The 18,467-nt window shown below is 47.2% G+C and overlaps 1 protein-coding gene across 1 annotated transcript in view; it reads left to right on the forward strand.

Annotated features, from left to right (window-relative positions):
• LOC117531544 (putative uncharacterized protein DDB_G0271606) overlaps window positions 1–17,930 on the forward strand; it is a 336,411-nt gene extending 318,481 nt beyond the window's left edge. The window contains exons 3-4 of the mRNA XM_034194664.1: window positions 17,458–17,636; window positions 17,868–17,930. Of these exons, the coding sequence (XP_034050555.1) occupies window positions 17,458–17,636; window positions 17,868–17,930 (242 nt within the window). The remainder of the gene's footprint in view (window positions 1–17,457; window positions 17,637–17,867) is intronic.
• The last annotated feature ends 537 nt before the right edge of the window (window positions 17,931–18,467 follow it).

An 18,467-nucleotide genomic window follows, 5' to 3' on the forward strand; every position in this document is an offset into this window, starting at 1 on the left:
CAGGAGCGTTCTTCGGGTCCATACCCCTCCCAGTCCACCAAGTAATGGAACCCCCGGCCCATCCGACGGACGTCCAGGAGCCGGCGCACCGTCCAAGCCGGCTCCCCGTCGATGATCCGAGCAGGAGGCAGCGCCGGTCCGGGAGCACAGAGGGGTGAGGTGTGGTGAGGCTTGATTCGTGACACGTGAAAAACCGGATGGATCCGCAGTGAAGCCGGGAGTTGGAGCTTCACTGCGGCAGGACTGAGGACTTTGAGGATCTTGAATGGTCCGATATATCTGTCCTGAAGTTTCGGGGAGTCCACCTGGAGGGGGATGTCCTTTGTGGAAAGCCACACCTCCTGCCCGGGCTGGTAAGCAGGGGCCGGGGATCGCCGGCGGTCTGCATGGGTCTTTGCCTTGTCCGGGCCTTCAACAAGGCAGAACGGGCGGAGCGCCACACCCGATGGCACTTCCGCAGGTGGGCCTGGACCGAGGGCACACCGACCTCTCCCTCCACCACGGGAAACAACGGGGGCTGATACCCCAAACACACCTCAAATGGGGAGAGGCCGGTGGCAGAGGACACCTGGCTGTTATGCGCATACTCGATCCAGGCCAGATGTTTACTCCAGGCCATCGGGTGTGCGGACGTCACACAGCGTAGAGCTTGCTCCAATTCCTGATTGGCCCGTTCTGCCTGTCCATTGGTCTGCGGATGATACCCGGACGAGAGGCTCACAGTAGCCCCCAGTTCCCGGCAGAAGCTCCTCCAGACGTGTGAGGAGAACTGGGGACCATGGTCTGAGACGATGTCGGTGGGTATCCCATGCAGACGGACGACGTGGTGGACCAGGAGGTCTGCTGTCTCCTGGGCTGTTGGGAGCTTCGGGAGGGCCACGAAGTGGGCCGCCTTGGAGAATCGGTCCACTATCGTGAAAATGGTGGTGTTGCCCTGGGACGGCAGGAGGCCCGTGACGAAATCCAGGCCAATGTGGGACCAGGGGCGATGAGGCACAGGTAACGGCTGGAGAAGTCCTTGGGACCTTTTATGGTCTGCCTTGCCCCTGGCACAGGTGGTGCAGGCCTGGATGTACTCCCAGACGTCGGCCTCCATAGACGCCCACCAGAAGCGCTGCCGGACAACTGCCACGGTCCTTCGCACCCCTGGATGACAGGAGAGCTTGGAACCATGACAGAAGTCCAAGACTGCAGCTCTGGCCTCTGGTGGGACGTACAACCGGTTCTTCGGACCTGTTCCTGGGTCCGGGCTCCGTGCCAGGGCCTCCCGGACGATCTTCTCCACATCCCAGGTGAGGGTGGCCACGATAGTGGACTCAGGCAGGATGGGCTCCGGTGGATCCGACAGTGCAGTTTTGACCTCCTCTTTGTGTACCCGGGGACAAGGCATCCGACCTCTGGTTCTTGGTCCCGGGGCGATAGGTGATCCGGAAGTCAAAACGCCCGAAGAACAGTGACCAGCGGGCTTGCCTGGGGTTCAGCCGCTTGGCGGTCCTGATATACTCCAGGTTCCGATGGTCAGTGAAAACCGTGAACGGCACAGATGCTCCCTCCAACAGGTGTCTCCACTCCTCAAGAGCCTCTTTCACCGCAAGGAGTTCTCGATTGCCAACGTCATAGTTCCGTTCAGCCGGGGTCACCCTGCGTGAAAAGTAGGCACACGGGTGAAGAACCTTATCGGTCTCTCCGCTCTGGGATAGCACGGCTCCTATCCCTGAGTCAGAGGCATCCACTTCAACCACGAACTGGCGGCTAGGGTCGGGCTGCACCAAAACTGGCGCAGTAGAGAACCGTCGTTTCAACTCCTTGAACGTGGCTTCGCACCGATCCGACCAGGTGAAGGGGACTTTTGGAGAGGTCAGGGCTGTCAGGGGCTAACTACCTGACTGTAGCCCTTAATGAACCTCCTATAGAAATTAGCGAAGCCGAGGAACTGTTGCAGCTTCCTACGGCTTGTTGGTTGGGGCCAATCTCTCACCGCCGCAACCTTGGCCGGATCAGGGGCAACGGAGATAGAGGAGATGATAAACCCCAGGAAGGACAAAGACGTGCGGTGAAACTCGCACTTCTCGCCCTTCACAAACAGTCGGTTCTCTAACAACCACTGCAGGACCTGACGTACATGCTGGACATGGGTCTCAGGATCCGGAGAAAAGATGAGAATATCGTCCAGATATACGAAGATGAATCGGTGCAGGAAGTCCCACAAGACGTCGTTAACCAAGGCTTGGAACGTCGCGGGGGCGTTGGTGAGGCCGAACGGCATGACCAGGTACTCAAAGTGACCTAACGGGGTGTTAAATGCCGTCTTCCATTCGTCTCCCTTCCGGATCCGAACCAGGTGATACGCATTTCTAAGATCCAGCTTAGTAAAGATTTTGGCTCCATGCAGGGGGGTGAACACGGAATCCAACAATGGCAACGGGTATCGGTTGTGAACCGTAATCTCATTCAGCCCCCTGTAATCAATGCATGGACGGAGTCCGCCATCTTTCTTGCCCACAAAAAAGAAACCTGCCCCCATCGGGGAGGTGGAGTTCTGGATCAGCCCGGCAGCTAATGAGTCCCGGATGTAGGTCTCCATTGATTCGCGCTCAGGTCGTGAGAGGTTGTACAGCCTGCTGGACGGGAACTCAGCGCCTGGAACCAAATCAATGGCACAATCGTACGGACGGTGCGGGGGAAGGGTGAGTGCCAGATCCTTGCTGAAGACGTCAGCAAGATCGTGGTACTCAACCAGCACTGCCGTCAGATTGGGCGGGACTTTGACCTCCTCCTTAGCCTGTAAACCGGGAGGAACCGAGGATCCTAAACACACCCGATGGCAGGTTTCGCTCCACTGAACCTCCACCCCAGACGGCCAATCAATCCGGGGATTGTGCTTCAACATCCAAGGGAAGCCCAAAATCACGCGGGAGGTAGAAGGAGTTACAAAAAACTCAATCTCCTCCCGATGGTTTCCAGACACCACCAGAGTTACTGGTTGTGTCTTGTGTGTGATTAAAGGGAGGAGGGTGCCATCTAGTGCCCGCACCTGCAATGGCGAAGGAAGCACCACCAGAGGGAACCCTACCTCCCTTGCCCATCTGCTGTCTAGCAAATTCCCTTCTGACCCCGTGTCCACCAGTGCTGGGGCTTGAAGGGTTAAATCCCCGCTCAGGATTGTAACTGGGAGTCGTGAGGCAATCTGTGTGTGTCCCACGTGAATGTTTGGACCCCCCCTTAGCCCAGTCTCTGAGGGCGGTTGTTGTTGTGGCCGTTTGGGGCAGTTTTTCTGTGTGCTCCTTAGAGCTGCAGAGAAAACACTCCCTGCGGACCAGCCTCCTCATTTTGGCCCTGTGCGTTTCCCTAACAACGCCAGCAGGGGGAGCTGTTGCCCCACGGAGCGCTGCGGCTGTGGAGCGTGGGGAGGGCGGCCCCTTTTCGAACCCGGAAGGGAGAGGGGCGGCGCGTATCCGGCCACGTCCTTCGCCTCGCTCCCGACGGCGTTCCTCCAACCGATTGTCTAACCGTATAACGAGATCGATAAGCCCATCTAAATCCCGCGGTTCCTCCTTAGCAACCAGATGCTCCTTCAGGACCAATGACAGTCCGTTTATGAAGGCGGCGCGGAGCGCAACGTTATTCCAGCCGGACCTCGCAGCCGCGACGCGGAAGTCGACTGCATATTCGGCTGCGCACCGGCGCCCCTGTCGCATTGACAGCAGCATTGTTGAAGCGGTCTCTCCTCTGTTAGGGTGATCAAACACTGTTCTGAACTCCCCCACAAACCCAGTGTATGCTGATAACAACCGTGAGTTCTGTTCCCAGAGCACCATAGCCCAGGCGCGTGCCTTACCCCGAAGCAGAGCAATCACATAAGCTATTTTACTAGCATCTGACGCGTACATGACGGGATGTTGTGCGAAGACGAGCGAACACTGCATGAGAAAGTCCGCGCACATCTCCACACAACCTCCGTACGGCTCAGGAGGGCTTATGTATGCTTCAGGGGATGGTGGGAGGGGTTGTTGAACCACCACTGGAACGTTCATATCCTGCACAGGGTCGGCAGGAGGAGGAGCTGCAGCAGCGCCCTGAGCGCTCGCCACCACCTGCGCAGACAGAGCCTCCACCCTGCGGTTCAGGAGGATGTTTTGCTCGGTCATTTGATCCAACCGAGCCGTAAAGGCGGTGAGAATGTGCTGCAGCTCACCAATCACGCCTCCTGCAGACGCCTGCGCTCCCTGCTCTCCCATTGGTCGTTCAACAGCCGGGTGACGCCCCTCGGAGTCCATGACGCTGGCCGAGATATCCTGTTGTGAAAGTGTAGTGACACGGACCCACAACAGGGGGCGCAAATGAACAGTCAATAGATGAGCCAAAAATTAACAATTTAATGTTGTGAAGGAGCACAACGAACATACAGACAATCTCAGAATATGATTACAGTCAATCAACTCAATCAACTTTTTTTTTATATAGCGCCAAATCACAACAAACAGTTGCCCCAAGGCGCTTTATATTGTAAGGCAAGGCCATACAACAATCATGAAAAACCCCAACGGTCAAAACGACCCCCTGTGAGCAAGCACTTGGCAACAGTGGGAAGGAAAAACTCCCTCTTAACAGGAAGAAACCTCCAGCAGAACCAGGCTCAGGGAGGGGCAGTCTTCTGCTGAGACTGGTTGGGGCTGAGGGAAAGAACCAGGAAAAAGACATGCTGTGGAGGGGGGCAGAGATCGATCACTAATGATTAAATGCGGAGTGATGCATACAGAGCAAAAAGAGAAAGAAACAGTGCATCATGGGAACCCCCCCACAGTCTACGTCTAAAGCAGCATAACCAAGGGATAGTCCAGGGTCACCCGATCCAGCCCTAACTATAAGCCTTAGCGAAAAGGAAAGTTTTAAGCCTAATCTTAAAAGTAGAGAGGGTATCTGTCTCCCTGATCTGAATTGGGAGCTGGTTCCACAGGAGAGGAGCCTGAAAGCTGAAGGCTCTGCCTCCCATTCTACTCTTACAAACCCTAGGAACTACAAGTAAGCCTGCAGTCTGAGAGCGAAGCGCTCTATTAGGGTGATATGGTACTACGAGGTCCCTGAGATAAGATGGGACCTGATTATTCAAAACCTTATAAGTAAGAAGAAGAATTTTAAATTCTATTCTAGAATTAACAGGAAGCCAATGAAGAGAGGCCAACACGGGTGAGATATGCTCTCTCCTGCTAGTCCCCGTCAGTACTCTAGCTGCAGCATTTTGAATTAACTGAAGGCTTTTTAGGGAACTTTTAGGACAACCTGATAATAAAGAATTACAATAGTCCAGCCTAGAGGAAATAAATGCATGAATTAGTTTTTCAGCATCACTCTGAGACAAGACCTTTCTGATTTTAGAGATATTGCGTAAATGCAAAAAGGCAGTCCTACATATTTGTTTAATATGCGCTTTGAATGACATATCCTGATCAAAAATGACTCCAAGATTTCTCACAGTATTACTAGAGGTCAGGGAAATGCCATCCAGAGTAAAGATCTGGTTAGACACCATGCTTCTAAAATTTGTGGGGCCAAGTACAATAACTTCAGTTTTATCTGAGTTTAAAAGCAGGAAATTAGAGGTCATCCATGTCTTTATGTCTGTAAGACAATCCTGCAGTTTAGCTAATTGGTGTGTGTCCTCTGGCTTCATGGATAGATAAAGCTGGGTATCATCTGCGTAACAATGAAAATTTAAGCAATACCGTCTAATAATACTGCCTAAGGGAAGCATGTATAAAGTGAATAAAATTGGTCCTAGCACAGAACCTTGTGGAACTCCATAATTAACTTTAGTCTGTGAAGAAGATTCCCCATTTACATGAACAAACTGTAATCTATTAGACAAATATGATTCAAACCACCGCAGCGCAGTGCCTTTAATACCTATGACATGCTCTAATCTCTGTAATAAAATTTTATGGTCAACAGTATCAAAAGCAGCACTGAGGTCCAACAGAACAAGCACAGAGATAAGTCCACTGTCCGAAGCCATAAGAAGATAATTTGTAACCTTCACTAATGCTGTTTCTGTACTATGATGAATTCTAAAACCTGACTGAACCTCTTCAAATAGACCATTCCTCTGCAGGTGATCAGTTAGCTGTTTTACAACTACCCTCTCAAGAATCTTTGAGAGAAAAGGAAGGTTGGAGATTGGCCTATAATTAGCTAAAATAGCTGGGTCAAGTGATGGCTTTTTAAGTAATGGTTTAATTACTGCCACCTTAAAAGCCTGTGGTACATAGCCAACTAACAAAGATAAGTTGATCATATTTAAGATTGAAGCATTAAATAATGGTAGGACTTCCTTGAGCAGCCTGGCAGGAATGGGGTCTAATAAACATGTTGATGGTTTGGATGAAGTAACTAATGAAATAACTCAGACAGAACAATCGGAGAGAAACAGTCTAACCAAATACCGGCATCACTGAAAGCAGCCAAAGATAACGATACATCTTTGGGATGGTTATGAGTAATTTTTTCTCTAATAGTCAAAATTTTGTTAGCAAAGAAAGTCATGAAGTCATTACTAGTTAAAGTTAATGGAATACTCAGCTCAATAGAGCTCTGACTCTTTGTCAGCCTGGCTACAGTGCTGAAAAGAAACCTGGGGTTGTTCTTATTTTCTTCAATTAGTGATGAGTAGAAAGATGTCCTAGCTTTACGGAGGGCTTTTTTATAGAGCAACAAACTCTTTTTCCAGGCTAAGTGAAGATCTTCTAAATTAGTGAGACGCCATTTCCTCTCCAACTTACGGGTTATCTGCTTTAAGCTACGAGTTTGTGAGTTATACCACGGAGTCAGACACTTCTGATTTAAAGCTCTCTTTTTCAGAGGAGCTACAGCATCCAAAGTTGTCTTCAATGAGGATGTAAAACTATTGACGAGATACTCTAACTCCCTTACAGAGTTTAGGTAGCTACTCTGCTCTGTGTTGGTATATGACAATAGAGAACATAAAGAAGGAATCATATCCTTAAACCTAGTTACAGCGCTTTCTGAAAGACTTCTAGTGTAATGAAACTTATTCCCCACTGCAGGGTAGTACATCAGGGTAAATGTAAATGTTATTAAAAAATGATCAGACAGAAGGGAGTTTTCAGGGAATACTGTTAAGTCTTCTATTTCCATACCATAAGTCAAAACAAGATCTAAGATATGATTAAAGTGGTGGGTAGACTCATTTACTTTTTGAGCAAAGCCAATAGAGTCTAATAATAGATTAAATGCAGTGTTGAGGCTGTCATTCTCAGCATCTGTGTGGATGTTAAAATCGCCCACTATAAGTATCTTATCTGAGCTAAGCACTAAGTCAGACAGAAGGTCTGAAAATTCACAGAGAAACTCACAGTAACGACCAGGTGGACGATAGATAATAACAAATAAAATTGGTTTTTGGGACTTCCAATTTGGATGGAAAAGACTAAGAGACAAGCTTTCAAATGAATTAAAGCTCTGTCTAGGTTTTTGATTAATTAATAAGCTGGAATGGAAGATTGCTGCTAATCCTCCGCCCCGGCCCGTACTACGAGCATTCTGACAGTTAGTGTGACTCGGGGGTGTTGACTCATTTAAACTAACATATTCATCCTGCTGTAACCAGGTTTCTGTTAGGCAGAATAAATCAATACGTTGATCAATTATTATATCATTTACCAACAGGGACTTAGAAGAGAGTGACCTAATGTTTAATAGACCACATTTAACTGTTTTAGTCTGTGGTGCAGTTGAAGGTGCTATATTATTTTTTCTTTTGAATTTTTTTGCTTAAATAGATTTTTGCTGGTTATTGGTGGTCTGGAAGCAGGCACCGTCTCTACGGGGATGGGGTAATGAGGGGATGGCAGGGGGAGAGAAGCTGCAGAGAGGTGTATAAGACCACAGCTCTGCCTCCTGGTCCCAACGCTAGACAGTCACAGTTTGGAGGATCCAAGAAAATTGGCCAGATTTCTAGAAATGAGAGCTGCTCCATCTAAAGTGGGATGGATGCCGTCTCTCCTAACAAGACCAGGTTTTCCCCAGAAGCTTTGCCAATTATCAATGAAGCCCACCTCATTTTTTGGACACCACTCAGACAGCCAGCAATTCAAGGAGAACATGCGGCTAAACATGTCACTCCCGGTCTGATTGGGGAGGGGCCCAGAGAAAACAACAGAGTCCGACATTGTTTTTGCAAAGTTACACACCGATTTAATGTTAATTTTAGTGACCTCCGATTGGCGTAACCGAGTGTCATTACTGCCGACGTGAATTACAATCTTACCAATTTTACGCTTAGCCTTAGCCAGCAATTTCAAATTTCCTTCAGTGTCGCCTGCTCTGGCCCCCGGAAGACAATTGACAATGGTTGCTGGTGTCGCTAACTTCACATTTCTCAAAACAGAGTCGCCAATAACCAGAGTTGATCCTCGGCGAGTGTATCGTCGAGTGGGGAAAAACGGTTAGAGATGTGCACGGGTTGACGGTGTACACGGGGCTTCTGTTTAGGGCTACGCTTCCTCCTCACAGTCACCCAGTCGGCCTGCTTTCCCGACTGCCCGGGATCCGCCAGGGGGGAACTAACGGTGGCTAAGCCACCTTGGTCCGCACCGACTACAGGGGCCTGGTTAGCTGTAGAATTTTCCACGGTGCGGAGCCGAGTCTCCAATTCGCCCAGCCTGGCCTCCAAAGCTACGAATAAGCTGCACTTATTACAAGTACCGTTACTGCTAAAGGAGGCCGAGGAACAGCTAAACATTTCACAACCAGAGCAGAAAAGTGCGGGAGAGACAGGAGAAGCCGCCATGCTAAATCGGCTAAAAGCTAGTAGCTACGCAACCTAGTGGATTCCTAAAAACACGCAAAGTGAATAATGTGTAAATAATTTGGAGGTGATTCAGCAGAAGGAGTGCTTTAGTTAAGGCACCAGACAGGCCATGAAGCAGCACAAGTAACGCACGGCAACAGCGAACGCACGACAACGGTGCAAAAATAAAATAAAAATCCACTAGACAGGCTGTGGAGCAGCACAGGTAACGCACGACAACAGTGGTAGAAAATAAAATAAAAATCCACTAGACAGGCTGCGGAGCAGCACAGGTAACGCACGACAACGGTGGTAAAAAAAAAAAAAAAAAAAAAAATAAAAATCCACTAGACAGGCCGTGGAACAGCACAGGTAATGCACGACAACGGTGGTAAAAAATAAAATAAAAATCCACTAGACAGGCTGTGGAGCAGCACAGGTAACGCACGACAATGGCGGCAAAAAATAAAATAAAAATCCACTAGACAGGCTGCGGAGCAGCACAGGCAACGCACGACAACGGTGGCAAAAAACAATAAAAATCCACTAGACAGGCTGTGGAGCAGCACAGGTAACGCACGACAACAGTGGTAGAAAATAAAATAAAAATCCACTAGACAGGCTGCGGAGCAGCACAGGTAACGCACGACAACGGTGGTAAAAAAAAAAAAAAAAAAAAAAAATAAAAATCCACTAGACAGGCCGTGGAACAGCACAGGTAATGCACGACAACGGTGGTAAAAAATAAAATAAAAATCCACTAGACAGGCTGTGGAGCAGCACAGGTAACGCACGACAATGGCGGCAAAAAATAAAATAAAAATCCACTAGACAGGCTGCGGAGCAGCACAGGCAACGCACGACAACGGTGGCAAAAAACAATAAAAATCCACTAGACAGGCTGTGGAGCAGCACAGGTAACGCACGACAACGGTGGTAAAAAATAAAATAAAAATCCACTAGACAGGCTGTGGAGCAGCACAGGTAACGCACGACAATGGTGGTAAAAAATAAAATAAAAATCCACTAGACAGGCTGTGGAGCAGCACAGGTAACGCACGACAACGGTGGCAAAAAACAATAAAATCCACTAGACAGGCTGTGGAGCAGCACAGGTAACGCACGACAACGGTGGTAAAAAATAAAATAAAAATCCACTAGACAGGCTGTGGAGCAGCACAGGTAACGCACGACAATGGTGGTAAAAAATAAAATAAAAATCCACTAGACAGGCTGTGGAGCAGCACAGGTAACGCACGACAATGGCGGCAAAAAATAAAATAAAAATCCACTAGACAGGCTGCGGAGCAGCACAGGCAACGCACGACAACGGTGGCAAAAAACAATAAAAATCCACTAGACAGGCTGTGGAGCAGCACAGGTAACGCACGACAACGGTGGTAAAAATAAAATAAAAATCCACTAGACAGGCTGTGGAGCAGCACAGGTAACGCACGACAACGGCGGCAAAAAATAAAATAAAAATCCACTAGACAGGCTGTGGAGCAGCACAGGTAACGCACGACAACGGTGGCAAAAAACAATAAAAATCCACTAGACAGGCTGTGGAGCAGCACAGGTAACGCACGACAACGGTGGTAAAAAATAAAATAAAAATCCACTAGACAGGCTGTGGAGCAGCACAGGTAACGCACGACAATGGTGGTAAAAAATAAAATAAAAATCCACTAGACAGGCTGTGGAGCAGCACAGGTAACGCACGACAATGGCGGCAAAAAATAAAATAAAAATCCACTAGACAGGCTGCGGAGCAGCACAGGCAACGCACGACAACGGTGGCAAAAAACAATAAAAATCCACTAGACAGGCTGTGGAGCAGCACAGGTAACGCACGACAACGGTGGTAAAAAATAAAATAAAAATCCACTAGACAGGCTGTGGAGCAGCACAGGTAACGCACGACAATGGTGGTAAAAAATAAAATAAAAATCCACTAGACAGGCTGTGGAGCAGCACAGGTAACGCACGACAACGGTGGCAAAAAACAATAAAAATCCACTAGACAGGCTGTGGAGCAGCACAGGTAACGCACGACAACGGTGGTAAAAAATAAAATAAAAATCCACTAGACAGGCTGTGGAGCAGCACAGGTAACGCACGACAATGGTGGTAAAAAATAAAATAAAAATCCACTAGACAGGCTGTGGAGCAGCACAGGTAACGCACGACAACGGCGGCAAAAAATAAAATAAAAATCCACTAGACAGGCTGCGGAGCAGCACAGGTAACGCACGACAACGGCGGCAAAAAATAAAATAAAAATCCACTAGACAGGCTGCGGAGCAGCACAGGCAACGCACGACAACGGTGGCAAAAAACAATAAAAATCCACTAGACAGGCTGCGGAGCAGCACAGGTAACGCACGACAACGGTGGTAAAAAATAAAATAAAAATCCACTAGACAGGCTGCGGAGCAGCACAGGTAACGCACGACAACGGTGGTAAAAAATAAAATAAAAATCCACTAGACAGGCTGCGGAGCAGCACAGGTAACGCACGACAACGGTGGTAAAAAATAAAATAAAAATCCACTAGACAGGCTGCGGAGCAGCACAGGTAACGCACGACAACGGTGGTAAAAAATAAAATAAAAATCCACTAGACAGGCTGTGGAGCAGCACAGGTAACGCACGACAACACAGTCAATCCACAAAGGTGACATGTGGGCAGGCTCGAGGATAGAAGACGTCTGTCCTGAGAAAAGCCGGAACCACACGATTTCCGCCGCCACCGAACCTGGTGAATACTGGAGCCACCAAGTCCCGAATTCCCAGGTGATCACCGTCCCCGACTGTCGGATCTGGTACTGCTGGCGAAAACAAAGACAGTCAAGTGTGGGTGTGTGTACACCCCATAACAACAACGGTGGGAATGCCACCTCCACCTCTCACTCAATATCTTGCTGAGTACCGCAGTGATTCCTCAGGGGAAAAGAGTGCCGTCCAGCACTCTCTCAGCTTCCACCGACAGAGGTACCGGTACTTCTGCAAACACTCACAATATACAAATTATATTGTACCACACAAACGGCTGAGGATATTACCTCCAATGAAGTACGATATCTCGGCAACGAGGTGGAGATGACGTCTGGTCTTTATGGAGTGAGATGATGTTGAGTAGATGGGTGACAGCTGTCAAGAGATAATGAGTGACAGCTGTCACCCCCGGCTGTGTCCGTGGCGGCAGCGCCCTCTCGTGCCTGAAGCCCGCACTTCAGGCAGGGCGCCCACTGGTGGTGGGCCAGCAGTACCTCCTCTTCTGGTGGCCCACACACAACATAATACCTCAGTAGTGGTGCCCACCTCAATAGCAGGTTGTAGTTGCTGGGTTAAGGCTTGCCGGGATATGTTTAACCGGATGTCTTCTATTTTCTTCCCAAAGTAATCCAGGAAATCTTGTGCTGTAAAAGGAGAGCGAACTACAGGTGGTTGTCCATGCAAAAGTGTTGCCACCGAGTCGAACAAGAACTTTGAGTTATGCTTGTTTTTGTTGATCAAATCAGAGTAGTAAGTCCGCTTTGTAGCCAATAATGCATGCTTATAGTCTAAGATAGCATCACGCCACACAAGGTGAAATACTTCTAATTTTGAACAACGCCATTTCCGTTCTGGACCTCTTGCTTTATGCTTGAGGTCACGCAGATAATCATTGAACAAGGTGACTGTGATTTGGGGGAGCGCAATCATGTCGAGTGTAGTTTTGAGCACTGAGTTTAAACTATCCACAAGTCTGTCTACTGACTGGGTATTTGTCAGATGTGAGGCTAAGACATCAGGCAGTCTAGCGTCGAGTTCAGTCTTAGTTGAGGAGTTGATGCATCACCGTAATGATATATAAGGTTGTTGTTCCACTAAACACGGCAGGTTTGACTATCGGCCGAACCCTCCTTTCCAGCACTCTGGAGTAGACTTTACTTGGGAGGCTGAGTAGTGTGATGCCCCTGTAATTGGCACACACACTCTAGTCCCTTTTTTTAAATATGGGGACCACCACCCCAGTTTGCCACTCGTCAGGCACTGTCCCAGACCTCAGCGCATTGTTGATTAGACGTGTCATCCAAGACAGTCCCTCCACACCTAGGGCTGTCACGATTAGGAATTTCTGGAGATGATTAATTGTCAGACAAATAATTGTGATTGACGAATATGTTGTCTATTTTTTTCCCTTTTTTCCCCTTCTTTATATTCTACTATCGTAGTACAAGGCTACACAACTCTGGAAGAACGTTTGGCTTCTGTGAGTGGAGAAACTGGGAATAGTGCAACATCTTTATTTTTATCTTCATTTTACATACAGTTCCAACTTTTTCTGATTTGTGGTTGTTTCTGTTTCATTTCTGAAATTGTTTCTCCTCATCAGTCACGTTTTGTGCTTAAACACTACATTAAGCTCAAGACTGAACAAATAAAAGCCTTTGGAAAATAACAGCTGTTAAAGTTCAGAGTTCTCACCTGCTTTTTGTGATCTGTGCGTCTGAACGTCACCACAGCTTCTCCACGTCAGGTTTTTTTTTTTTTTTTGCTCGGTTGATTCATATATTCTCATTTTTTAAATATGTTTTTAAAGATATTTGACCGTTTATTTCATCTCATGATCTCATAAATTCAGTGTACGAAGCGCACATGGTGTGAACAGGATGGTAACGGCAGAATCACACAGGGAGAGAAAGTTCAGAGAGAAGTAAAAGCAGCTCCACAGTTTGGTTTTGTTTTTTTAACATGTTCACTCGGGTTAAAATCCTCTCTCTGCTCCGCGCTCGCTGTGCACTGATGGTTCAGCAGCGTGTCGTGCCTCCATTCAGGAATCTCCCTCACCCACCCCCTCCCTCGCAGTCTGCAGCCTGTTGACTCCACGCACACACACACACACAGACACACACACACACCGACAGCTCCGCATTTTAGACGGCTTTTGAAGAAGACGGCCACTGTTTTAATCGGCCGTCTTATCCAAACGGCAGGACGGATCGCTCCTCAGCCTCCGTGTTATTGTCCTGCCTTAAGACGATCGCGAAACAGAGTGAGTGAGGCTGCAACACAATGTTGTCAGATTCTGAGTCGTTTTATGCTTTGTGGATAAAATAAATAATTCACAGTAATCGTGAATATGAAAAATAATTGCGATTGGCGAATATTGTCATAATTGTGACAGCCCTATCCATACCCAGAGCCTTCTGCATTTTTGGAAAGATCTCATCAACCCCAAGCCTTGCCACTGCGGAGTTGTTTGATTACCTCAGTGACTGCCACCAGGGAAATTGATGATAATCCTCCATCAGCTTCCAGCTCTGCCCCGACTATACATTGTCCTTGACAGCCCCACTTGCTCCTGCCCAGACACCCTGGCCCTGCTGCTCCCTTCTCAACCAGGGCTCTCTCCATCCTCTCTGATCACCATCACTGCTGAGGATGTGAGAAGAGAATTTAGTTACCTGTGTTCAGAAAAGGCTGCGGGTCCTGATGGCCTCAGTCCCAGAGTGCTGAAGGGATGTGCTGTCCAGCTGTGGGATTTTCCAGCACATCTTCAACTTGAGCCTGAGTGGTGGAAAACCTCATGCCTGGTTCTTGTGACCAAGAAGAAGAAACCCAACAGACTTTGTGACTACAGACCTGTGGACCTGACATCACATGTTCTGCACAGTCACTGAATCATCACTGGACCCCCTGCAGTTTGCGTACCAGCCCAACAGGGGAGTGGAGGATGCTATCATCTCCATGCTGCACAGAGCTTATTCTCACCTGGAGGAAGCAGGCAGCACTGTGAGAGTCATGTTCTTTGACTTCTCTAATGTGTTCAAAACCATCCGACCTGACCTGCTCAGCGATGAGCTACGTGACATGAAGGTGGAGCCTCCACTGGTTGCCTGGGTCACCACCTACCTCAAAGGGTGCCCACAGTATATGAGGCTTCAAGATATTATGTCTGACACAATCATGAGCAGCACAGGGGCACAACAGGGGACGGTTCTGTCTCCCTTCCTGTTCCCACTCTACACCTTAGAATTCAGGTTCTGGTGTCAGTCCTGCTACCTGCAGATGTTTTTACATGACTCTCCCTTTGTGGGCTGCATCGGCAGTGACCAGGAGGCAGAGGACAGGTGTGGAGTGGTGTGGACTTGACCACCTGCTGCTTAACGTATCTAAGATAATTGAGCTTGTGGTGGACTTCAGAAGATGAAAGACTTGTCCAAACCCAGTTACCATTAATGGAACAAAGGTGGCTATTGTGGACTACTACAAGTACCCGAGTGTCCACATAGACAACATCTGGACTGGAATGTAAATGCAAAGGTGATGATGTCCAAATACTTAGGAACCCAACTAGAGTTCCCAGGTTACCAAAGCTTTAATGAGCAAATGCACTACAAAGTGTTTTCCAAAGTTGTTTTTTTTTTAAATACAAGTGTCTTAAGGTATAAACACATTGGTGATATTGTACTTTGTATATCAGACATTATTGTTATTATTATCATCATCAGGTGGAATTGATGAATGGTAATGGTCCTATCTCACTGGGTGTGACTGGTGGTGAGCAGTTGGAGACACGAATTAGCGACCAAACACGTGAACGAGCGACAATGTCACCGTTGGTATCTCAACAAGTGGCCACTCGCAGCTGAAACAATGACACGTTTGCACACAGTGTTCAGCTGTTATTATCCATGTGAACAGACTGTGTAAATTCCCCTGAGTGTATCCAGTAAGGACAAGATAAAATCAATTAAATAGTAAAATACTAATGAATTTAAAAATAGTAATAATATTAATAAAGCCTACAGCACGGTCACTGGCTTGCAGAATGATGTCCCAGCTGGATATACAGTAGTGTTCCGAATAATAGTAGTGCTATGTGACTAAAAAGATTAATCCAGGTTTTGAGTATATTTCTTATTGTTACATGGGAAACAAGGTACCAGTAGATTCAGTAGATTCTCACAAATCCAACAAGACCAAGCATTCATGATATGCACACTCTTAAGGCTATGAAATTGGGCTATTAGTAATAAAAAAAAAAAAAAAGTAGAAAAGGGGGTGTTCACAATAATAGTAGTGTGACATTCGGTCAGAGAGTTCATCAATTTTGCTTGGTCTTGTTGGATTTGTGAGAATCTATTGGTACCTTTTTTCCCATGTAACAATAAGAAATATACTAAAAACCTGGATTAATCTTTTTAGTCACATATCACTACTATTATTCTGAACACTACTGTATAATCCCCCGCTTATATGATCCTTTTGTCTTTGGCTGTTAGATCTGCACACAGCGCTCATCCACGAGTTTGAACAGCATCTTCTCTGTTATGCAGCGATGTCTCTCATCGCTTCAGGGGTGTGCGTCCTTTAATTTGATTTATGCGCCAATAACATTGTAAGTCCCTTTGGCTGTTCCCTTGTTTGTTTTTGTTGTTGTTTTTCCTCCCACTCGGTGTCTCCTCAGCAGATCCATGGTGGACCTGCACATTGATCTGACAAAGATACATTCTCCGTCCTCCTGCGTTTTGGCTCCAATGGACAGATGTCATCACATTTCCATGGCAAGGCATGTAGCAGAAGGATTTTCTCGATTTACAGCCACACATGAATGCTGTTGGAGCTGGATTTGAGCAGAGTGCCATTTAAATGAAAGCAAGTCATCGTATTTCCTAACTGATTGTGTATCGTCCTCACAACGAGCACGTCAAAGAACTACCATCACACATACTCAGAGGAAGGGAGAGGGACAGAGCGAGAGAGAGAGTTAGGGGGACAACACAGAGAGGAAGAGAGAGAGCCCTCAAGATTAAAAGCAACAATTAAAAACAACACTGTGCTCTCCGCTCCTGCAGTATTCTGCTCTGAAATAAAAAAATTAAATGCATAAGTCCAGGAAGTTTGAACAGGAGTCCTGGTGTCTGTTGCAACCACGGCCAGGCTGGCAACAGCTCCGTCACTTCCAGAAGTGGCTGTTCCTCTCCGATCATCTCTGCTATTATGGTGTGCTTCCATGGCAGCTTATGTGTGTGGCCCATCACCCCCCCCCCCCCAATCTCTCATGAATGTCTTATGTGAGGAGTCTGAGCAGTGACACAGTGAACGATCTGAGAGAAAAATGGAAGGAGCCTTGTCGCCTCACTAGAATACAAACACAACGCCCTGTGAGTTATGCGAGGGAGGAGCACCACTCAGCAAAATCAAGCAATTTCTCTTGCAATTGCCTTTTGCAAGATGCTGCAGCCCAGTGAGATCAGATCCTTATGTTGATGAGGGGGTTGGACCAGCTGTCTGTCTGGGTGGTTCTCATTCAGGACCTGAGTGTTCTGTGATGTAGTTGACCAGACAAAGTGCAGCTCGCAGCAGACTGCGCTCAGCTGTGATTGTTTGTGGCACATTTGTCTAATTTTTTTTACCAACAAGGTGATGATGATCAAACTTAAACAAGTATCAAGCATTTCTTCAACTGGACTGACCCTCTGAGTTGTGTGAAAGCATCATCTGGGTCCAGATCAAAAAAAAAAAATCTGAACCAAGGAGGCTTGATGTGTTATTCCACAGTATCAGTTCCATCAGTGCAGTAACTTCATGGTGACAGTGCTGCTGGTTTGTCTTCACTCTGACAAATGTTGTTCTTCATATTATTTGCTTCCTTGCAGACATGTTGCAGCAGTTGGTGATTAAAGAAGAAATGCTCCCTGAACAGCAGGAGTTGAATCTGAGTGTCGACCAGAAGGACGTTAAACAGGAACAAGAGGAAGTCTGGACAAGTAACAAGGGACAGCAGCTTCACTGGCTGGACACTGAGAAGACCAAGTTCCGTTTTGCTTGTGTCCCTGTGAAGACTGAAAATGATGATGAAATACCACAGTCATCACAGCAGGGGTGGGCAACCTGTTCCAGAAAGAGCCATGAGGGTGCAGGTTTTCTTTGCAGCCACTGATTCCACCAGGTGATTTCACTGATTAACTGATTCCATCTGCTCAAAGTGATATTAATCAGTAAAATCACCTGGTGGAATCAGTGGCTGCAAAGAAAACCTGCACCCTCATGGCTCTTTCTGGAACAGGTTGCCTACCCCTGCATCACAGGTTCTTCAAAACTCAGGTATGAATTGATCAAAACTCTGTGAAACATCTGTTAGTTGGAGCAGGTGTTCCACTGCTATGAAACTGTTTAATTACTCTGAATATGGAAACGGAATTCTCCCGACCACATATAGCAAAAAATCGACCCAGGATGCATCGCGTCAACATTTGAGGTCTCATGTACAAAGACTTGTATGGATTTTCTACTGAAACATGGTGCACTCCAAAACCCAGAAACTGGCATAATCATAAAAATACCAAGATGTATCAAAGTGTGCGTACAGATGAATTCAAGCACATTCCCTTTTCACACCCCTAAAAATGTGCAAAAGCATGTAAATTGGTCCTGGGAGCTGGGAATCCCCTGTCCATCAGATCAGTCAACATGAACACAGAAAAGAAAGTACACAGAGTGGAGCTACAGATGACACGCAGGGATAGTTTCTTTTTGTATGATGTCAAATGAAATAAACGTGAACCAGTAAAAAGTTAATGGGAGCGTGTGTGTGTGTGTGTGTGTGTGTGTGTGTGTGTGTGTGTGTGTGTGTGTGTGTGTGTGTGTGTGTGTGTGTGTGTGTGTG

Source organism: Thalassophryne amazonica, chromosome 18, assembly GCF_902500255.1.
Source record: "Thalassophryne amazonica chromosome 18, fThaAma1.1, whole genome shotgun sequence".
NCBI classification, from domain to species: Eukaryota; Metazoa; Chordata; class Actinopteri; order Batrachoidiformes; family Batrachoididae; genus Thalassophryne; species Thalassophryne amazonica.